The sequence below is a fragment of the Globicephala melas genome, chromosome 11 (assembly GCF_963455315.2).
Source record: "Globicephala melas chromosome 11, mGloMel1.2, whole genome shotgun sequence".
NCBI lineage: Eukaryota > Metazoa > Chordata > Mammalia > Artiodactyla > Delphinidae > Globicephala > Globicephala melas.
The window spans coordinates 43021086-43044209 of NC_083324.2; the positions used below are offsets into that span (position 1 = coordinate 43021086).

The 23124-nt window shown below is 51.1% G+C and overlaps 1 protein-coding gene across 2 annotated transcripts; it reads right to left on the reverse strand.

Moving 5' to 3' along the window:
• Positions 1-17439: 17439 nt before the first annotated feature.
• On the reverse strand, positions 17440-22875 carry XIRP1 (xin actin binding repeat containing 1). 2 transcript variants are annotated; one of them, XM_060308413.1, is made up of 2 exons: positions 19385-22875; positions 17440-19342 (listed from the first exon to the last, which is right to left on the reverse strand). In XM_060308413.1, the coding sequence occupies exons 1-2, from the start codon at positions 22873-22875 to the stop codon at positions 17440-17442; spliced, it is 5394 nt and encodes a 1797-aa protein (XP_060164396.1). The 2 variants fall into 2 exon arrangements, with proteins under 2 accessions (XP_060164396.1, XP_030702037.1); XM_030846177.2 differs by having other exon boundaries at positions 17440-22875.
• Between the last annotated feature and the right edge of the window lie 249 nt (positions 22876-23124).

The window sequence follows — 23124 nt, forward strand, 5'->3', positions numbered from 1 at the left end:
GCCTCTCCCGCGCCCCTTCGCCGCCCTACCCCGGGCCCTCTCCCGCATGCGTTCCGGGAGTCTCTGACACTCCCGGCAGGCCGAGCAGGTCGGGAAGATCCCCACCTCTGCTCGCGGCCCCCGTTTACAGATCGGTACACTGAGGCCCGGAGCAGCGCGGAGCGTCCGTCAGGCCACCCGGCGGTGGCAGAGCCCAGGCTTCCTACACGCCCTAACCGCCACCGAGCCCGAGGCAGTTTACTATAATCCCATCAAACGTTCCCTCCTCTGCCCCCTTCCTACCCCTCACCCCCAGATCGCCTGGAAAGTATACTCTGGGGATGAAACGGGTGGGGGATGGGAGTAGAGATAGGGGGTTGGGAGACAAGGTCATCCTTGGTCCCGACCTTCACCTCTGCCCATGGGCCAGAGACTCTGCAGAAGCCCTGAGCTAGGGGTTCCTATAACCAGCTTATCCCCATCCCCACCGCCACCCGATCCCTCTCTTAAAAAAGAAGAAAAAAAAAAAAGGCTGGTTTCTTCTCAGCCAAACCCTGGCCACTTAAAATGGCCCACTGCCCGCTCTGCTCCCGCCAAGGCCTTTCCTGGGTAGGGGCCAACTCTCCCAGTATTACTGCGCCGGGGAAAGTGTGTGCATGCCCCGGCAGCGAGTTCTGGCTCAGGAACCCACCCTCCTCCCCTCTTCCCAAGCGCTGGTCAGATCCTACCCACCACGCGTGCCCTGAGCGTTTCTACCCTCACACCTTTCCTGCAGGTGTCCCTCTCGCCTGGAACGCCTTCTTGCCCTCTCGCTGCTTACCAGAATCCCACCGCCTTTAAGGTCTCAGCTTGCACTGCCTCCTCCAGGGAGCCTTCGTGGGAGGCTGACCCTCCCCCCTTCTGGCTCCCGCTGCATTCTGGGTTCTTTGACTGTCCTAGAAGAACGCTGTGTGTGACTAGCCCAGCCCTCAGGATTCCCTTCTACCTCACTCCAGGTGGCGGGTGGGGGTGACCTGTCCTGCCTGGATGGCATCTGGGGTAGAGATGATGGTAAGGGCCTCTCTAGCCACAGGTGTGTATGTGGAGGGGGCCAGGAGGGGTCTGCCTGCCCTTTACCTTTCTAAGGAAGAACCCTAGGAGGAATGCAGGTTGGGGGAAGCTACAGCCCCTGTTCTTGCTGGATGCTTTGAGTGTGTGTACCTGGGGGGCCTGCAGGGGGGAGGTAACCTTTCAGTGACTTACCAGTGCCCTCAGGATGAAGTATCAACTCTGTGGGGGCCTACAAAGCCAGAATAATCAGGTCCTCGCCCACCTTTGCACCCTCACCTCTTCAAACTCCCACACCCCAATCACTTCACTGCTCCTCCATTTTGTCTTTAATGTGTGCAAGTCTTTTTACTTGCACATTGTGCTTGTAACACTGCTACGACCTAGTTTTAATTTACACACGAGGTATTCTGTTCTGTACCTCCATAAGTTTCTTCCACCCTAACCTCTGCACTTCCACCCCACGCCCTTGATAACTGCACTCCAGCTCTGATTGCCAGCAGTCAGTTCTTGGGGTGTGTGCTGCTCATCCTGATTTAAACTTCCAAAGATGCTACTCCCCAGCCTGCACCTGCCTTGCACCCGCCTTGCACCCACTTAGTTGTATGGTTTCCTTGTGCATTTCCATGTGAGTTGTCTGTGAGCCCTGGGAGGGCAGGGACCATGTCTGACTATCCTTCGTGCTCGTTAAGAACATATTGAATAAATTGTCTATGCAGTAAACGTGTACAGGGAGCTGGGGCTCAAGGAGAGGGCAGGGCTGGAAGTGGGGATGGAAGGGTCATCAGCAGACAGCCGGTACCTTGAAGCCCTGGGTGTGGCTGAGACATCTCTGGAGGGAGTTGAAAGGCTACAAAGCTGTGTCCTTTGCTAGAGGTGACTCAGCCCTTAGGGCTATGAGGCGGGTGGCTACCCACCCACTCCCACCCACCTCGAATACTCAGCTGCACTGTCTCCTGTGGCTGCTGGGTGATAGACCTTGCTGGTCCCAAGGAATCACTTCTTCCACTGCCTCCTCCTTCCTGCCTCTAACCCTCTAGGTAGGTCCTCAGGAGACAGGGAGGTCTCTGTGACCTACAGTGGAGTTCTAGTTTTCTCTCTCTCTCTCCCTCTCTCTCTCTCTGTGTGTGTGTGTGTGTGTGTGTGTGTGTGTGAGTCTCTCTCTGTCTCTCTCTCTCAAGTCTTCCAATTTGTGAGATGGGGGCATTAGACCAGAGAACTCCACTACCTTCAACATTCCTTGAGCTAGTTTCTAGAAGATGCTGCCTGCTGATCAGGGAACTGGGTAGAGTTGAGCACTAGTTAATGAGGGTCTCTCAGGCTGTCTCAGTTTGCATCCTGCTGGGCTGTGTATGAGGGAAACCAGACAGGACAGAGACCAGAGCAGGGAGTTGGCAAGGGCTGGAGAGGGGGCTTAGAGCAGGGAGGCCAATGGTTGACAGGGTTTGGGAGGCAGGAAAAGAAGGAGAAAATAAGGGAAAACATAGGAGAATAAAAAGAATCAAATAAGTGATGTGTTTTCTCTAGAAAAGCATCTCCCTGTCCTGGGATGGGCTCACCAGATGTTCCCCAGATGTTGCTGGTGATGAGAAACATCTTCCTCTGGGATCACAAGTAAGCTCTTCCTGTTGGTAGGGAAATGAAGGGTCTGTTCCAAGGCAAGGAGGGTGGGTCTGGAGCAGCATCCATCTGTGACTATGGCACATACATAGGCAAAAACACACCCACACACCCTCAGGGAATTTTTGAATACTTTGGAGAGTCCCACAAGTTTCTCAAACATTCAGCATCCATGGACCACCCAATTTTAGGTAAATAAAAAATTACTACTAGTTTTAAATAGATTTTTTAAATTAAAAATTAATGATGCACTTCCATCCGAAAGATTAAAATTAAAAGAACTTTTTTTTAAGTACTAAATGCAGCAGGATTGAGAATTCATCAGATTTATCATACATTGTTGTTGGGAGGGTAAACTGATACAGTTTGGAAAATAATTTGGCAGTACCTACTAAGGCCAGACTCTATGATCTTATAATTCTACTGCTCTGTATATTCCCAAGAGAAAAAAAGGTGCTTATGTCCACGAAAGACACTTACAAGAATGTTATGGCAGCTTTATTCATAACAGCCTGAAACTAGAAACAACGCAAATGTCCAATAGGTGACTGAAAACAACTACGATTTATCATACAATGAAATATTACACAGCAATGAAAAAGAACAATTGCCTCATATAATGACAAGGATGAATCTTTAAAACATTATGTTGAGTAAAAGAAACCAAGCACGAAAGAGGAATAACTATGATTCCATTTATTTATATGAAGTTTAAAAATAGGCAGAACTAAAGCACAGTGACAGATAATATTACCTTTGTGAATATTGACTAGGAAGGGTGACGAGCCTTCTGGGGTACTGGAGGTGTTCTATATCTTATTCTGGACAATGCTTGGACAAGCATATACATATGTAAAAATTCAAGGTCTACTCTTAAGATTTGTTTATGTCACTGTATGTAAGTCTAACCTTGATAAAAGGAGGGGAGGAGGGGATGACAATCATAGTGCCATAACTGTGAAAGGGATGCGGTTGTTCTCAGCTGTCCACCAGTAAGTCTACCTCCTGACCAGTGAAGGATACCTGGGGCTCACAGGTCAGGTTCAGCTCTTTAGGTTTCTCTCCATCTAAATTACTGTTAAGAGTTTTATTCCACCATGATTCTTAGGTGCAAGGAGGTTCATGGTTTTTGCATCTAAGGGTTTTATAGTTTTAGCTCTTACATTTATGTCTTTGATCGATTTTGAGTTAACTTTTGTATATGGTATAAGGTCAGAGTCAAGCTTCATTCTTTTGCATGTGAATAGCCAGTTTTCCCAGCACCCTGGCTGAAAAAATATTATTTTTCAAAATCAAATCAAAGCAGCTAAGTCCCAAGGAGAACTTCAACCTCAGTCAGCAGGGACCCTCTCCCATATGCTGCCTCCAAAGTTTGTCTGAGTGGGGATGCCTTCTCTGTCCTAGATGGCCTGGCTCTCTGATCTTCAGTCCATGTTTTCTGCTCATGGGTAGCATGCCCCTATCCACGCCTATGGATTCACAGAGAGTAGGTGGGCTCTGCTGTTTCTGAGCCAACCTTGGTTGTGGGAAGGGAAGGAAGGAGTCTTTAGTGAGACTGGGAATGGGGACTAAGTCCTGTCTCCTTAGGAGGCTCAAACATCCCTCTGGGGATAACCTCAGCCTACCACCTTCTCCTCTGCCCGGTCCTGGGGAGCATCCTGTTCCTCTCCACCTTGCCTCCTCCTCCTTTCCCTCAAAGGAACCCATCTCTCCAAGCCCCCATCCCTCCATGTACCCTAGTCCCTCAAACAGGCTAAAGGTGTGGCTCCCAGGCCAGCAGCGTCAACATCACCCGAGAACTTGTTAGAAATGAAGATTATTGGGTCCTCTCCAGACCCACTAATCAGAAACTCTGGCAGCATGGCCCCAGCAACCTGCATTCTAACCAGCCCTCCATTGATTCTGATGCACATCAAAGATTGGGACCCACTGAGCTAAGGCTGTGGAAAGCGAAAACCAGGAGAGGGGAATGTCTTCAAGCACATTTCCTGAACATTCTTGTTCATCTGAACTGGAAGACTTTTTAGTGTAGATCTGTGGATTGAAAATCTGAGCAGTTGAGTTCTGGGTCAAAGGATTTTGACTGATATTGCCAAATCGCCCTCCCCAGAGTTGCACCAATTTTACTCTCAACCAGTAGTATTTGAGCATGCCTGTTTCCCAACAACCTCCCTGGCACTGAGTGTTATCAAACTTATTGATCTCTGCCAATCTGATAGGAGAAACCAAGAAGAGAGCTTACTGTTTTAATTGCATCGCTCTAATTATGAGTGAAATTGAGGCTCTTATAAACTGTTTGTGTTTCCCTCTAGACCACGGGTTTATATTCTTTACTTATCTTGTGTTGTTTTAGGTCTTTGAGGATTAGGGGGATGAGCCCTTCTGTCTGTCACACATGTGGCACTTAATCTTGGTTTGCTTTTTACCCAGGTTGATAGTATGTTCTATCATACAGAAGTTTTAAATTTTTATGTAGCCAAATTTCTTAAATATTGACCTTAGGGATCCTGGTGTTTGTGTGCTGCATTCCCTATCAGGATGCGTTGGGTCTTCGTTGCTGCGTACGGGCTTTCTCTAGTTTCAGCGAGCAGGGGCTACTCTTCGTTGCAGTGTGCAGGCTTCTCATTGCAGTGCCTTCTCTTGCTGCGGAGCACGAGCTCTAGGCCCATGGGCTTCAGTAGTTGTGGCGCATGGGCTTGGTTGCTCCGCGGCATGTGGGATCTTCCTGGACCAGGGCTCGAAGCTGTGTCCTCTGTATTGGCAGGGGAACTCCCAACCACTGCGCCACCAGGGAAGCCCTTTACGGTCTTATTTTTAAATATATAAATCCTTTACCCATTTGGAATTTATTTTGACTTAAGGTATGGTATAGGGTTTCCATTTTATTTTTTCCCCCAAATGATTTATTTTCCTACCACCTTTTTCTTTTAATTCAAATGTCACCTTAAACAGAAATTGAATTCTCATGTGTTCTGGAGTCTGTTTCTAGTTCTCTACTCTGGTCCACTGGGTTGTCTATTTCATCTTTGGGTACCAAATTGCTTTACAAATTACAATTTCATAATGTGTTTTGTCATCTGATAGGTGTAGCCCCATCGTGTTACTTTTCTTTTACAGGGCTTTCCCGGCCCCTTATTTAATTCCCCATTTGAGTTTCATATCATTTTTTGACAAGCTCCCCACCTTAAAATCCTGTATTTTAGTTAGAATCACATTGAATTGATACATTAATTGAGCATTGATGTTTTTATAATATTGGGTCTTTCTATTCAAAAGGTCAGTATAGAATGTTCCCTGTATAATTTTAATATTCATAAAGGCCCTTATATGTCTTTTAAGTATTGTTCTGAATATTTTATCTTTTTGATTGCTATTATGAGTGCAATTGCTATTATATATTCTGGGAAATTGTATTTTTTATGTAGAGGAAGGCTACTGAGTTTTGTAAACTGCCATCATTTTGAACTCTCTTATTGTCTGTTGTGCATTGTCAGTTGTGCATTTTTCAGTCATATCATCTATGCATAATTTAGCTATTCTGTTATGGTTTTGTTTGTTTTAAGCAGGAATTGATGTGGGATATTTTTCAAATGTCTTTTTGGCATGTATTGAGATATTATATAGTTCTTCTCTGATCTATTAATATGGTCAGTTTTATTACAAATTCCCTAATGTTGGGCCACCTGCATTACTAGAATGAACTTACTTGGATATGATGAATGATTCTTTGAAGGTATTGTTGATTTATATTTGCTAGTATTTTATTTGAGATTTTTGCACCTCACGTTCTATCATATTTAATTACTAATTACTATTTGGATTCCCCACATTCCTCCTTCTCTTTTGTTTCTTACTAGGTCATGAGCCGATGAGGTCAGTTAAAATGTACTCAATGTTTCATCCAATTTCTCTTTGCATTTTCTGTATGTATACTGTTATTCTCAACTCTCATATCTTATTCTTGGTTTTGAAGCTATGCTAGAGATTTCAAAAAACTAGATTCTTAACGTGGATACTGCTGTCTTTCCTGTTTAACTTCCTTTTCTCTCATTTAGCATTTTTATTTTGAATTTGACCTTGACTGATAGTAACATTGCAGCCTCAGCTCAGTATTTTCTTGTATACCTTGGTTTATATTTTATTTTTAACTTTTCTGAGTGATTCTGGTAAAGATGCATCTCTTCTATACAGCATACAATAGAACATTGTTTTATGATCTCATAATCTTTTTTTCTGTTATAATATGGGTTTATTCTATTTACATTTCTTGATATAACATGTATTATGCTTACTTCTGTCATCTTATCTTCTGCTGCTATTTTAATGCTTCCTCTGTTTTCTATGTTTTACATGCATTTTTTTTGTTTTCTTTGATATGTATGTGTGTGTGCTCACATGTGTTTGTATTTTTGTCTGATGATTTGAAGTTTTATAGTCTGTTTTTAATTTTTCTAGTGGTTGCCTTTATATTGATTTATTTCTCTGCCAAGAGAAGAAAACCTTCAAATGTAGGGAAAGAGTCATATTCTCAAAGGCTGAGCCTTGGCACCACAGTTCTGTCTTCAAATTCTTGATATCCTTAGAATCACACAAACAAAAACCAAAAAACAAAACAAAATTCTTGATATCCTCAACATGAAAAATAGCGATAGTCTCGCCCTGAAGCCAAAGGTTCAGGGTAACCAAGATACTGAACGTGCCACTGAGATGCTTCTTGAGTGAGTGAGCCACCTGTGGCAAAGAGCTATCGGTACCACAAAGGGACGCTGTATCTCATTTCTTATTTCAAAACCTCATGTGAATATCTTTCCCTCAACAGCCAGCATACTTTGTTCAACAGTATCTTTTACTTGCTGTCCATTTCTCCACACAGTATTCTGAAAAGGCATAGTCGGAGAGGCATGAATAGACGGCATTGACTCTTCTTGCTATTTGTTTCTACACATATCGAGATCAGGAGCCAGATTGTTGCCTGACAGCTGGTCTTTGTGAATACAGTGGTGTGTGCTTGGTGTTCAGATGCAAGTTGTGTATGTGTGTGTGTGTTTTCTTTTAAATCTGACAGTCAGTGTACCATCAGATAATGGCACTCTCAAAACAGGATCACTTTAGGAAAGCTTATTTACAATGGTACTACTTACAAACATGTAGGTGTAGGAGCACCCCAAGGGATGGTGCAATAACCTGGACGAGCAGCAGCAGAGCTGTTACCACCAATAGACCTGAAGGGAAAATGTGGGGTGAAGGGTCACTAGAAGGGAGGGAACTGAGTGGGCTGGCGGCCTTGGGAGGACCAGTGGCCCCCCACTGGAGGATACATCCAACCCATGGAGACTCACAGGCAGGAAACCAAAGAACTAAATACCTGATCTCATTTGCTTCCCTCTCCTGTCCCTGCTGGATCTCCCCATGGCTGAACCCAACTGGAAACCAGAAGCTCATTCATCTAATCTTGCAAAGGAATTCAGTGATACATAGAACAAAAAGTCAGCAGGTACATTTCCTTCCTGTGTTTTTGGAAAGTATGTGGCAAGCTGACACATCAGTGGTACACCCATTAGGAATGCTTTCAATTACCAATAATAGAGAATGCACTACAGTTTACTTGTGTACTGTAATGGGAAGGCTGAAGGGTGGCAGCCACTGACATTCAATAGTGTCAGTGCTGGTATCTCTAGAATTCTCTCAGCCTTTACCTTGTGCTGGTTGCTTCATAGGTGCAAGATGGCTGCCCAGGTCCAGGCATCATGACCATAGTTAAGTCAGGAATAAGGGGGAAGGGGGGGTACCAGCATGTATACCCATTTTCTGAAAACAAAACAAAACAAAACAAAAAATTTTCATAGATAGAAGTACCCTCAGCAGACTTTTCATCGTATTTAATAGGCCAGAACTGGGTCTCATGTCGCAGCAAAGGAGACTGGGAAAGTGGGAAATGGGCTGGTCATGATTGATTTAGACCACTTGTAATTAATTGCCTGAGATTGGAGACCTTGGTGTATGGATCAAAATCAGGAAAGAAGGGACGGAATAAATTTCTGGATCAACAATGAACAAGGTTTGCCACAAGTGGTTTGTATTCAACAACAAAGCCAACTGTCTGCTAGTACTCACTTAGGACAGCCATTGCTCTTTCACACTATGTGCCATTTATTTCATGTGACATCCAAAAGTATTGTTTGGGGACTTCCCTGGTGGTGCAGTGGTTAAGAATCCGCCTGCCAATGCAGGGGACACGGGTTCGATCCCTGATCCAGGAAGATCCCACATGCTGCGGAGCAGCTAAGCCCATGTGCCACAACTACTGATCCTGAGCTCTAGAGCCCGCAGGCCACAACTACTGATCCCACGTGCCACAACCACTGAAGCCCGCACGCCTATAGCCTGTGCTCCACAACAAGAGAAGCCACCACAATGAGAAGCCCACGCACCGCAACGAAGAGTAGCCCCCACTGGCCACAACTAGAGAAAGCCCGTGTGCAGCAATGAAGACCCAACACAGCCAAAAATAAATAAATAAATTTATAAAAAAGAAAAGGAGTCACCATTTTAAAAAAAAGAATGAAAATATTAAAAAGTCAAGTAAATAAAAAGACTCATTTAATTAAAAAAAAAAGAGTGTTGTTTGATCAAGTAATCTTGCCAGGAGCTTGCTCTGCTTTTCCTCAATAGTTTATGACTCAATTTACATGTCATAGTTTGAAGTGTGTAGGTTTTCACTGTAAGTTGGATACCTTTAATGATGCCTCTCTGGTTTTGATCTTTTCTCTGTCTTTAGTGACAAAATGTATCTTGAACACACTGGACAGTATTATTTTACCCATATTATGGGAAGACTTGATTGGTTTTCTAACTAGCTTACGGGATCTGATGTGAAGAGGATGCAAAAGTCTCAGTGGGCTTCCTGCCACTCTTTGACAGAGTTTCATAAGAGATGATGCCTCTAGGGCAAAATGATTACCAGCCAACAGAATCCCAGTTTCAGATATTCATTCCCATATCTGTCTTTCTGAGTCACACTTCTTTTTCTCCTTGTGTAAAATTATCTCATTCTACACACTCATTTACTCTGGGATATATGATCATATTTTATATTGCAGTATTTTTTTTGCTATTTTCAATATTATTTTTATACTTTAATGAACCTCTTTTTTTTTTTTGCGGTACACGGGCCTCTCACTGCCGTGGCCTCTCCCGTTGCGGAGCACGGGCTCCAGACGCGCAGGCTCAGCGGCCATGGCTCACGGGCCCAGCCGCTCTGCGGCATGTGGGATCCCCCCAGACCGGGGCACGAACCCGCGTCCGCTGCATCGGCAGGCGGACTCCCAACCACTGTGCCACCAGGAAAGCCCAATGAACCTCTTTTGAACTACTGATCCATCTTTATGATTTGGGGCCATACTACCATATAATAGTAACAATAAAATGGAAATATAACACATGTAAACAATCACATGTAAATGGTGTGAAAAATCTCTTAGCAAGCTAAATTAGACTCCATGGCATTCTCTTTAGTATGAACTGAGCTGAACTGGCCAACTCACTTCTCGTGGTACAGGTGTGCCTACAAGACCATGATGATGATTACAAAGGTAATGGGATTTCTGTGGAAATGATCACTCATCTCACATTTATGAAATGTGAACAAAATTGCTTGTCTGTGTAGCAGACCCTGCCATGCCCCACTCATATCCCATTACACTCACAATTCTCACATGTGTCGATGATGGTTTCTATGGGGCCAACAGGGATGTCATCCAGTGGAAGTGGAGCACGATATCCAAGGCCAGCTCCTGCAAGAGGAAATTCATTTCTATACCATCTATCGAGCTCTGCAGTGAACAGGGCCCTAGGTTCACCGGGAAGCGATGAAGGGCTGAGATCTTAACGAATCAAATGAATCCTTGCTCTCCCACATGGAGCTGATAGGTAAGAAGTGAGATAATTCACTTACTAGAAGCTAGAGTATACTAAGGGCCACAATAATAACAGCTGTGATGGTTTAAAAACATGGCTGCAAATTCTTTCACACTTATCAAAAGAGGGAATCTAATTCCTCTCCCCTTGAATATGGGCCAGCCTTAGTGACCTATCATGAACAAAATGTGCAAGAAGTGATACTGTATGATTTCCAAGGTTAGTTAGTAGGTGATAGAGCTACTGTACGCGCAGCTGTTAGGTCAAAGGGTATGTTCATTTAAAATTCTGATCCTAATGCCAGGTTGTTCTCCATTTCTCTCCCACCCCTCCGCCTCCCAAAAGTGGATAAATACTCCTTTTGGATCAGTATACTGGTTTCAACTGGCATTTCTATACTATGGGAGAAGTGAAGCATCTTTTCCCTTGGAACCTCTCTTGGGGTCAGAAGACCCAGCTGGAGACAAGCGTGGGACTCAGGGGAGCCAGGGGGCCCCCGCCAACAATAGCCACGGCTCCACTTGCTCCCCCCTGCTCCCCTGTTTTCGGCGCTTTCCTTCCTCCCCCACAAGCTTCAGATTCCTGGAACCAGGCTCGGTGACCTCACGCCGGTGACTTCACGTCCGGGACCTTCTGGGAATTCTCAGCAGCACTTTTTCGTAAGAAAACTAACGGGAGAGGCGGGAGGGGAGGAAGAAGGGGGTGCGTCAGGGGAGGGCCGGAGCTCCCCGCTCAGAGGCAGCTTCCTCCTTCCGGTCGGGGGTGGGTGGAGCTGGCAGCGGCGTGAGGCCGAGCGGCCGCCTGCTAGACCCGAGGCCCCGCCCCCCACGCCCCCACGCTCCCCCACGCTCCCCCACGTCCCCCACGCCCCCCACGCCCCCCACACCCACCGCGGCCGGGTGCGCGCGCCAACCCGGGACTAGCGGCCGGGCGCCCGTGGCTACAGGTTTGGGATCAGGGGCCAATTACCGGGGGCCCCTAGGCTGAGCCTCTGCCAGAATTTTCTTCCGAAGTTAGATAGTTGTCTAACTTGGCGGCTCTGCCACAGGTGGGGAGCGGGTACCTTCATGAGGGAGAAAAAGTGTGTGTGTGTGTCGCTGACTCACAGGTACCAACAGTAGTGGGGGAGGGGGGACACGTACAAAACCGAAAGTTTACAACGGCGTTTTCCAAGCTACAAAACTGCATAAAGTTGAGAGGTCAGAGAAGGACACCCTCCATGGCTTCTGCTTCCTTGAAAAGGTTGCCTCAGAGCTGTGTCTTCAACACCAAGCTTACAGAAATGAACCGGAGGGGGAAATGAGGGGGGCTGCATTATGACTTTCGTAAGCCTTAGGCACTTGGGCTTTCATGGGCTCCTTCCTCCGTAAAAAAATATTTAAGAATATATTTAATAACTGTGGTGGTTACTGATGTTATATACTAAACCATTTTCTTCTACCCAAAAGTTCTTTTTTTCCTGTTGATTTTAAAAGAAGAATATTTTCATGGGCCCATCAAGTATTGTGGGCCTGAGGCTCCATCCATGCCTGCTGTGCCCAGTGGGTAAGCTGACCTTGGACAAAGCCAGGGTGGTGTGACAAAGCCTGGATAGAACATTAAAGGACCTGGAAGGTCTGATTCTCTTGGGGGAATGGAGTGAGAGAGGCTATAAACACAGGCGGCAGCTGAACAAGAAGGGCCTTGAATGACGGGAGGAGTGTGGATTTTATGGTGGAGGTGGTGAGGAGCCATTGCAGGGCTGGACTGGAGGATTGATAGTTTGGGGGTGGCACTGGAGGTGGGAAGGGCATTGGGATCGCTGTCGCTGTAATGACATCCAAACTCTTCCTAAGCCACAGTGGAGATGGAAGGGAGGGGGAAGGGTAAGCCACAGATTGATGTGAGGAGTTGGGGCCTGGAGAAGCCTGGGTTGACTTCTCTGGCTCATCCCTCCTGGACAGGAGAAAACAAGAGGAGAAACTGTACCGGCTTCAGGACTTTGGGAAGATCAAATGGAGGGTTCTTCACCAGTCACAAAGCAGGGAGAGTTTGCATACCTTAATAGGTGTGTGGGCGGCTTCAGGGCCACCTCTTGCCCAGATGGCCCAGAAGACAAAACCACAGTCCTCACCTGGGCATTTCCAGAGTTCAGAATGAGAAGAAACAGACTGGGTTTTCAACACCTCTTTCAGTAGAACACTGTTCCAGAATCTCATTTGGCTACATGTTGCTCAATCCCCAATAACTGCCCTTTCTCCCCAACCCTGCAGTCCCTGCCAGAAAACAAAAAACAAACAAACTATACGTGATTCCCACCTTCCAACGCAAACACGGCTTCCTCCAGAGCAGACCAGGCCAAAATCAAGGGCTGGGATAGGAACTATACTTACAGGGAGAAGAACTGGGCTCAAATGACTCCTTGAAAGACAAACCTTCATTTATTCACTCTAAAACATGGATTGAGCACCTACTATGTGGTTTTGTACCATTCTAGGCACTGGAGATGCAACAATAAACAAATGAGAAGTGGTTGGCATGGAGATGATACTCCAGTGGAGAGAGATTTGCCTGTGGAGATGGCACTTTCCAAAGTTGGCCACACATTCTTCTAGAACGTTGCCTCTTCCTCATCAAAAGGTAGTGTCTAATACCCCTTCCATTCAATATACACAGACTTGTGACTTACTTGTAACCAACCTAATGCAGAAGTGATTGTGTGTGACTTCTGAGGCTAGATCATAAAAGGCAATGCAGCTTCTGCCTTGTTAGTTGGGACACACGCCTTTGGAAATGAGATGCAACACAGGAAGTCCAACTACCCTGAGACTCCCATAATGTGAGGAGGCCCAGGCAACACGGGGAGGCCACACATATGTGTTCTGGCTGACATTCCAGCTGAGGTCCCAGCCAGTAGCCAGCATCAACTGCCAGACATTTGAGTGAGTGAGTGAGTTTTCAGATGTTTGCAGACCCTAGCTGTCATATTACCCCCACCCTTTGAGACTTTCCAGCTGAGGCCTCACACATCATGCCCACTGTGTTCTGTCCAAATTCCTGACCCACAGAATTCATGAGCACCATAAAATGGTTTTTTAAACCACTAAATTTGGGGTGGTTTGCCATGCAGGAATAGTATGCAGAACACTGACAATAAACAAGCAAATATGTGAGCAAGATACTTTTCTACTGTGATAGGTTCTCAGGAAAACAAACAAAAATAGCACAGCATGATAACTTGGAGGAAGGCTGCTATAGATGGGGAGTGGGTGGGTGTCGGGATAGGTGGGGGAGGCAGAGGAGGTATGGATCAGGAAAGTTCTTTCTGGAGAGACATTTGAACTGGAATGTGAGTGAGAAAGAGCCCAGCCACTAAAGATCTTGCATAAGAGACTTCCTAGCATAGGGTACAGCAGGTGCAAAGTCCCTGAGGCAGGAATCAGCTTGGTGTGTTCTGTGAAGATCAGGAAGGCCAGTGTAACTAGGGGGATGTGGGTGAGAAGGAGAATGGGGCAATGAAGTTGGAGAGGAAGGTTGAGAGGCAAGGCATTCTGGTCTTACAGGCCCCTGAGAAGAGTTAGATTTCAGGCTGAGTGAGCTGAAAGCCTGTGGAGGGTATTATAAAGGAGTGACTTGGTCTGGTAAACTCTTGATAAAAGCTTTGGGTGCCAGGTGGATGACAGACTGTAAAGACAGGGCAAAAGGAAGACCACTTGGGAGGCTATGGCAGTGGTCCAGGAAAGGGGGGATGGATGGTGGCCTGGGACAGGGTGATGGCGGTGAAGATGGGGACTGTTGGATAAGCTCGGAACAGAGGCAGTGACAGAGTAATGAGAAGGGAGGAGGCGCCCGGTCGGCAGGACGGTCCTGGATGGGGCCGCGGCAGGGGTGAGGACCGGAACTGGCATCCTTCTGGAATCCGGGAGGGAGGCTCCGAGCAGGGGCCTGCCAGGACGGCGTGTACTGACGTCCGGCGTCTGCCGCGCGGAGCCTGCCCCTGGCTGCGCGCCTGCCGGGTGTTTCCCAGCAACGGCTACCGCCGCCCGAAAAGTTCCGCCGCCCGAAAAGTTCCGAACCCAGCGGCCGAGGTGATGTCATTGTCACCTTGGCGACGGCGGGTGGGAACACGCCCCCTCCAGGCTAGGGGCGGGGTCTGGGCGCCGTATGCTCCGCCCCCAGTCGGCCCGCGTGGAAATGCCGCCCACTCCCCCGGCAGGAGGAGAGGCGGTGCCTGGGGTTCGGCAGCAGGTGTGATGGCAGGTGTGATAGCTTGTGAGGGCACTGGGCGAGGCCTTACTGAGCGGCCGCTGTTCTCCTTGAGTGCTGCCTCTGGTGCGCTCACTACCCATCCACCAACCTCTCCCCACTCTTCCCCCTAGGCCGCCACTTCCAGCTATTAGGACTGGCTTCCTCTGTCATTCAGAGATGCCTTCCCCAACCACGCAAGCTAAAGTAACTGCCAATTCTCCTCTCGTGGGCTGACCTTGTTTTTATTTCCTTCACAGTATCGCTCCCTTCTAAAATTACCTTCTCTGCTTATAATATATTGTCTTCCTTCTCTAAGTTCCATGAGGTCAGGGGTAAATTCTGCCATGTTCATCTCTATTCTCAGCACCCTGGACGGAACCTGGCATGAAGTAGGTGCTCAATAAATGTTAGTTGGATGAATCAGTGAATTCACTCAATCATTTCATTCACCCAGGGATTCATTTATTTGACATTTGTGCAGTGCCTTCTAGGCACTTGTGATTAAGCAGTAAGGATACTGAGATGAACGAGACAGGTAGTCCACCTGGAGGTGAGAACAAGAGATAGATTAAAACTAATAATTACAGTAGGAGAAGTGAACAGCCTTGAGTTTCCAGACGCTGGGCATAGTTCCAAGCACTTTACATATATTAATTCACTTAATCTGCACAATAGTAGGTACTTATAATCGTGCCCACTTTACAAATGGGAACACTGAGAACAGTCATGCCATAAGTTACTGGGCCCTGTAATCAAGTGAGATCCCACAGAGGACGGGGGAGGGTGACCCGTGGCGAGGGGGTAATAATGAGATGTGTAGCCGGCCCAGGTAGGCCGATTTGCTATCTTAATTGCTTATACACACCAGGCTTCCAGGGGACAGGCTGCTTCCAGCTCAGAGCTCTGCTGCCCCAGGGGAACCCCTGTCAGTGGAGCAGGCAATGATGGGGCTGGGAGGGGTGTGGAGGGCTGATCCCTGGGCTGGTGGTATGATGGGAGCCTACCTGTTCAACAAAAGCAAAGTATGGACAAGTTTCCACCTAACCTTATCGGGGGCAGGATGTGTGTGTGGGTCGGGGGAGGCAGGGGTGGACAATCGTAGTTGTCCACCTATACGGAAGGGTGTTTAGGCAATCCAGGAACTACACTCACTCCCACCTCTGGGTGTTTGCATGTGCTCGTCCCCCTGCCTAGCTGGCACTTCCCCCTGATTGTCCCATAACTGGCTTTTTGTTATTCAGATCTCAGTTGAAAATTTTTTCTCCTTGGAGGGGTGTGCCTTGGCCACACTCTCTAAGGCAATCACCTACCACTGTCACATCATCATGTTTTAAGATTCCTACCCCAGAGTGGGAGAATGGCTTAGTCAGCCGCATAACCCTTATTCCTGAACTGATTTTTCCTGTTTATTCATAGTCTCTCTGCCTCCTCATTCTAGAAAGTCAGTTCCCTGAGTGTATGACCCCATTAGACCTCACCTCTGTGTCCCAGCTGCCTAGAACAGGCCTGGCATGCAGCAGGTGCTCAGTGCTTTTTGAAAGTGTGGAAAAGGGCCCTTCACCAGATCATTCTGACTTTCCAGGCCAGGATCTGTGCCCTCCCCTTCCCAGGAACCTCTGCTCTAAACATGGCACCTGGCCTGACCAGGAGGAAGGTGGCCCAGCAGTCTTGGCCACTGGAGTTCTCCTGGCTGTGGCCCTCCCTCCTTCCCGGGCCTGACTGGGCCATTCTTCCACTCTGGGGCAGGATTCTGTTCAGATTCCACTCCAGGGTGGTGTCCAAGGTAGGGGGCAGCAGTGTATGTATGGGTTGGGGCATGGGGAGCAAGGAGAATGGGGGATGGGCAGGCCTTTCTGGTTCCCAACCAAGATGGTAGAAGAAGGGGTGGCTTTTCAGAGCTGTCTAACACTGCTGTTGCCAGGAACACAGGGCACCCGGAGGTGTGGCTGTTTTTCCCCTACAGTGAGAACCCAGACTCTGGGACAGATGCACAGTTAGACACAGAGAGGAGGGAATAAAACTTGTGTTTATTCAGACTGTATCCTTCCCATTTGGGGTACAGAGTCAGGGGCATTGGGGGTGGAGAGAACCTTTGCCTTCTAGGGACATTGGTGATCGCCGACCTTTTCTGTATGACCTTTGTGCTGCCAGGATGATTCGCTGAATGAGAGAGATGGTAATGAAGGGGCCCTTTTGGGGCCCTAGTCAATCTGAAACAGAGACCAGTGCAGCTGGCCCTGTCCTCTCCAGGAATTAAAGAGCAGAAGACTAAGAACATTTGACTTGTATTAAAAGAAATGAAGGCTGAAGGTCACTCACGGGGTTCTGTCTCAGGCAGTGGCGTGCATACTCACTCATGTTGGCACGCAGGCCAGGCCTGTGAGAGGAGCGTGTGTGCCTGTACAGATTACATCCTCCGCGAGCAGCTGTGAGCCCCCATCCAGCTCCTGGGCTTGGGCTACTCAGAGGGGCTTCTTTCCACTTTTCTTTCCCCCCTTTGGCAAGAACTGATGAAAAGGAAACTTTCCACAAGTCTCAGAACATGCCCTTTCTTTTTGGTCCTTGCCTCATCTGTGCAGGAGGTAGGCACCCACCTCCGTCCCAGGGCCCTGGGGATGGGTGGGAGGCTGTGGTGGGAGGTGGAGGGGCTCACTGGGCAGCTGGCTGGGAGTGGCTGCAGGGCACACACACCTTCCCAACTTCTGCCAGGCCTGTGCTGAGCCCGGCTGGACTGTGCAAGAACTGCCTCATCAAGGGGGAGGCGTGGAGCCCGAGGTGGGGGCCTGGGCCCCTGGGCGGCTCTGTGGGCTCGGTGACCGTGGTGGGGGAGGTGAGCACTGAGGTCCTGCACTGGTCCACCCTCTCATATTGCTCGGTCACTGTTCTTGTGGCTCCATAGTGCTGGGAGCCACCGGGCCCAGTCTGCAGCTCCAGAACACTTTTCTGCTGCCTGGTGGGCAGGGGGCTGGCTGAGGCAGGGGCATGCTGGGGCTGTCCGGAGCACTGGGTGGCTTCTTTCTTCCCAGCCTTGTCCCAGACATCTTTCTGGTGGGGCTGAGCCTGGCCCGTGGCCAACTCGATGGAGATAAAGGTTGGGGAGGAGGCTGAATCTCTGCTGGGAGGTAACACTCGAGGGAGGCTTGACTCTTCTCTCATGGTCTCCAGCCTCCGAGTAGAAGGGGTGGTTGGGGCTGCTTGATTTCTGGCCTCAGTGTGATTTCTGACCTTGGCCTGACCCTGGACCTCAGTGTGGCATGTAACCTTAGTTTGACTCCTGACCTCCTGGCCTGGGCAGTTGGGCCTGACTCTACTGCTGTCTGTGACACTGACCTTGTGGGCCCTGTGGTCCTTTAGAGGTCCCTGGGAATGGCCTCTGGTGTTAGTCCCAGGCTGGAGGCTAGACATGGAGCTGAGGGCCTTGTGCACGGCCTCCTCGATGTCCAGCAGCCTGGCCAGGGTCTGTTCCTTCAGCCGGGCCACCTCCGTGCTGACCCTTGTCAGCTCCCCAAAGGCCTGCTCCACTGAGGCCTCGGGCTTGTTGGGGGCAGCAGGAGCTGGAGAGGCCCCTCTCAGCTGGGGCACAGCCTCAAAGAGCCTCCTCAATGCCCGCACGTCCACAGTGCTTTTGGCCTCCTTCTCCAGTGCTTGCACCTGGCTCAGGAGGCCCTGGAGCTCTTGCTGGCTTCCCTGCAGAATCTTGGAGCTCTCAGGGACCCCTTGCTGGGAACTGTCCGTGCACTTCTTTCCTGAGGGGCTGGGGCCCTGCTGTGGTGAGGTGGGGTCACTGCTGAGAGCTGAGAGCTTGAGGGGCTCAGGGCTCTGGTCGTTGCTGCCCGCAGCCTGACTTTTGGTGGGCCTGGGGGCCACGGTGCTGGAGTCATGCTGGGGGCTGTGCTGGCTCTGTCCAGTGGAGCATCCAGCCGGCGATACTCGGCCCTGGCCTGCAGTGGTGGGGACCTTGGTTGGCCGAAGGTCATGGTCAGCTGTACCAGTCTCACCTTGTCTGTATTTTCCTTGCCCCACCTCCTTAGAGGAGCTGGGAGAGAGGGCTGAGGGCTTGGGCAGCCAGTGAGGCGGGGGGATCTGGCTTAGATGTGCAGGTTTGGGGGGCAGCTGGGGCTTCTTCCTTGGGTGCGTGGTGGGCTCCAGTTTCGGGGTTTTTGTCTGTGAATCCCCAAGGCTTCTCTGGCCAGCAGGGCTACTGTGGGACTGGAGAAGGGGGTCCTGTGTGGGCTCAGAGGCCTGCTGGATGGAATTCTCATCATGGCCGGCTTGGGCTGGGAAGTCAGGTCCCGTCACAGCAGCTGGGAGAGGAGGAGGAGGCGGAACAGAGGCATTATGGGAGTGCAGGCTGGCACCTGCAGCCTGAGGCCCAGAGGCCAGAGTGTGGGGGGCTAAAGGGGCAGCCTTCAGGGTGGTCTCTGCAGCTTGGAGGACCCCTGGGCCGAGTCCTGCCATCACCTTCTCTGGAGGTCCCCAGGCCTTCTGTGTGTGGCTCCCAGGCTCCTCTTGCCCAGGCCCGAGACTCTGACCTGGGCCTTCCAGGAGTGGGCTGGGAGCCTGAGACAGGAGCGCAGTCTCCCTGCCCCTTGGCAAGTCTCCTCTCTCAGAAAGCCAGACACCCCCCGGTAGGTCAAAGGTCCTGATGGGGTGAGCAGTGTAAATGCCATCCTGAATAGTCACCCACCCCCTAGGCAGCCCTCCAGGCAGTGCTTTCTGTTCCCCACTGACCTTTCTGGGGGCTGCTGGGATCCTGGGGTCACCTCCAGCCAGAGGCCTGGTGTTGCTCTGGGCAGTCCCAGTGGCTGTGGCCGGTACTTGCAGAAGACTATCCTGGGAGGGCATAGAGGCGGCTCCAGGGGTGGGGCCCTGCTTGTGCTTGCTCAGAACTTGCTGGTCCAGGCTTTGGGCTTTGGCTGTTGCCATTCGCAGACTCTGCATGGCAGCCTGGAGGTTTGGGGACCTGGGCCCCAGGGGCATAGTTGTGGCTCCATCTGACTTTCCCAAAGCTTCCATCCCTTTCTGCCCAGTGCATCTACTTTCCTGCTCTTCTTCCCCAGCCAGAGGGACTGCCTTTCCAATGGCCTGTGGGGGGCAGGGGGTGGCCCCCGGCCCTCTCAGATGCCCCATCCCCATGCTGGGGTCCAGTGGGGGAACATGGATGATGCTCTCAGTCAGGGGCAGCCTCTGGGCCCCCTCGCTGGCTGGCACTGGACTTGAGTCAGCCGGTGGCTCCCATCGCAGACTGTGCAGGCCACTCAGGTCTCCTTTGTCTATGCAGCTGGCCAGCAGCTGCACACTGCTCCTCTCAGGGGCCCTGCTGGTTAGCCGGGGCTGCAGAGAGTAGGCGGTCAGTGCCACTAGGCCCTGCTCTGTCTCCTGCATCACTAGCCCAGTCCTCGCCACCGAGGTCCCGAGGCCACAAGCCAGCAACTGCTGGAACTCAGGGTCCATGTCTTCGACCTTCCAGCTGCTGCCTGGTGCTGGCAGCTTCAATGGCTTGAGGCGAAGCTGGCCCACTGGGTCCTCCTGCACCAGCAGCCCCTGCTGGTCCACGTCTGGCCGGCGCAGCACTTGGCGGACGATCCTGGGAAGCTCGCCAGACACCAGCTCCTCCTTCCGAACGTGGGGGCTGCCCTGACCTGGGCCTGGGAGCACGTACTTGGCAAGGCAGAGCTCCCCTGGCCCTCGGGCCTCCATGATGATGCCTCCGTGGTGCAGGATGCCAGGCGTGGCGTGCAGAGTCCGCAGGGTCCCCTCAGTTGCAGTCTGTTGCCACTCCCACACCCTGTTGCCTGAGGGGCCCATGGGCTGCTCTTCCTGGAGGTTGCCCCCGTGGATGCTGTCAGCTGCCAGGGAGCCCATGGGGCAATTCTCAAAGAGCCAGGTGAACTTGTGCACAGAGCCTGCTGGGATGGGCTCAGGGATTACCCTGGATCCCTGGTTTTCCCTCTTGCCTGCCTCCAGGGCCTGGAAAACCTCCTTCTGACGAGACACCTGCCCTGAGGGGATGTCCACTCTGCTGCAGTATCGCACAGGCCCCCTTCTGCAGGGATGGCCTGAGGCCTGCAGAGGCTCAGTCTCAAAGACGTGTCTGTCTGTCTGTCTTTCCCCAGCCTGGACCTGGCTGACCTCAAGGTGCTGCTCCCTGGAGCTTTCTGGTCTGTCTGGGGGTTGGGGCGTGAACATCCAGGTGCAGGACCGTGCCTTGGCCTTGGGTGTGGGATCTGTGACCTCTGACCTCTGCTTCTCACCCAACTCACTCATTGGACATGTCTCGAACAACCAGCGGATGGTCTGCACATCGCCCTTGGGGGATGCTTCAAGCTGAGGGCCTCCCTGAGGCTTTCCTTCTTCTTCCCGTCGTTCCTGCTGCTCCCGTTGGTGGATTACCTCCAGGGGCTGGGTCTCAAAGAGCCACCGGGCAGTGCCCACGTCTCCAGCCACCACTTCCTGCCGGGTGATGCCCCGCACCACGTCGACGGTACTGGGGTTTTGGCCTAGTTGGTCTAGGGGCTGTGTCTCAAACATCCACCTGTAACCCTGTACATCACCTCCGACTACATGCTCTCTGCTGACAGAGGTCAGGGCATGGAGGTGGCCTTTGCCATCCTGCATGGCATACACCGGGGACCCTATGTCCTGGGACTGCCCAGCAGAATCAGTTCCTTCTGCTCTGCTTATGCTCCCATGGGCCGAAGCTTCACCCTGCCTGATGCTGTCCAGGGGTAGGGTCTCAAAAATGTTCTTAAAGGTCTTCACGTCTCCCTTCACCCCATCCCTCTGGGGGGCACTCTGAGAGAGGCACAGTGCTGAGGAACCATCACTGGATAGACGCTCGTACATGAACCTCTCACCCTCCTGGGGTCCCACCCGCTGCAGGTGACCCACTTGGACCTTGTCTCTAAGTGTATCCAGGGGCTGCATCTCAAATAGCCACAGGGTGGAGCGGACATCACCGGGGATCACTTCCTCTTTGGGTGGCGCCTCAGGTCCAGCCTCCTCTTCCCCCTTTAGAGTGTCTAGTGCTCGGGTCTCAAACAAATGCCGCTGCTGCTGAACGTCTGGACCAGGAGGGATAAGATCTGGGGATGGCTGGAAGTCCTTCTCGTCCACCAAGATCTCCCGGATGGCATCCAGGGGCTGTGTCTCAAAGATCCAGCGAGTTGCACTGACGTCGGGCCTGGCCGCCTCCTCCAGAGAGATCCCCCGGATCACCCGCACCTGGCTGGGGTCCCGGTTGATGGCGTCCAGAGGCTGTGTTTCAAAGAGCCAACGGGCAGACCTCACCGCGTTGCTTTGGATCTCCTCCCGGCAGGCGGCCTTGACCTCGTGGATGGCTCCCTCTGCGTCCTGGATGGCACACAGCGGCTCTGTTTGGAACAGCTTCACCGTCTTCTTTACATCGCCCTTCAGCTCCTGGATCTCTGAGCGCAGCTCCAAGGGGCTCTGCTCCTGGATGGAGGGGCGGGAGCCCAGGCGGTCCAGTGGCCGCGTCTCGAAGAGCATCCTGGTACCCTGGACATCTCCACTGGCTGCAGGCTCCCTCACTGTAGCTGCCGGTGCCTCAGCATGGCCCGTCAGCTCATCCAGTGGCTTTGTCTCAAACAGCCACCGGGCTGCATGGACGTCCCCTCCAGATGGCCGAGGTCCGGCTGGCTCCTGGTCTGTGCTGTTGGCAAAGGAGCCTTCCTCAAACTTGCGGGAGGTGGCCTGGACATTGCCGCTGGGCAGGGGCTCCTTGGCAGGTGGCCTCTCATGGTCCCCAATGGCGTCCAGCCGCCAGTTCTCAAAGATCCAGCGCATGCACTGGACATCACCCTCTGTGGGCTCTTCGGAACCCAGGATCTCAGCCAAGTCTTCAGCCACAGCCTCAGCCAGATTCTTGCGGAGCTCGGGGTGGATGTGCTTGTAGAGGCGGCGGAGCTCGCTGGCTTGCCGCTGCTGGTGGAACTTGGAGAAGGACTCCTTGGGTGGCGGCAGTGGCAGATCGTCCAGAGCAGGTGGTGGAGGGAGGGGCAGGTCCTCTGTAGCTGCCACTGGGATGCTTGGGGTGGGGGCCACCTGCGTCTGAGCGTCGGCCATCCTTCTGAGGAGAGGGGACAGAGATGAGGATGGGGTGGGGGGCTTTAGGTGGGATGGGGCTGGTTTCTGGGAGAAGTGGCAGGGAGCAGGGCCCAGGGGCAGAGTAGCCCTGCTGTGGCATGTGCTTAGAGACCCCCTCCCTTTCCAGACCTCGCCTGGGTCTCACCCTGCCACCTGCGTGGTTGATATATGACAAGTCTTGAGTTTAATGCACATGGAGCCATCCATCAGGGTGCTTCCCCAGAATCA

Coding starts and splice junctions, on each gene's coding strand:
- XIRP1 (XM_030846177.2), bottom strand. CDS start 22,875: ATGGCCGACGCTCAGACGCAGGTGGCCCCCACCCCAAGCATCCCAGTG.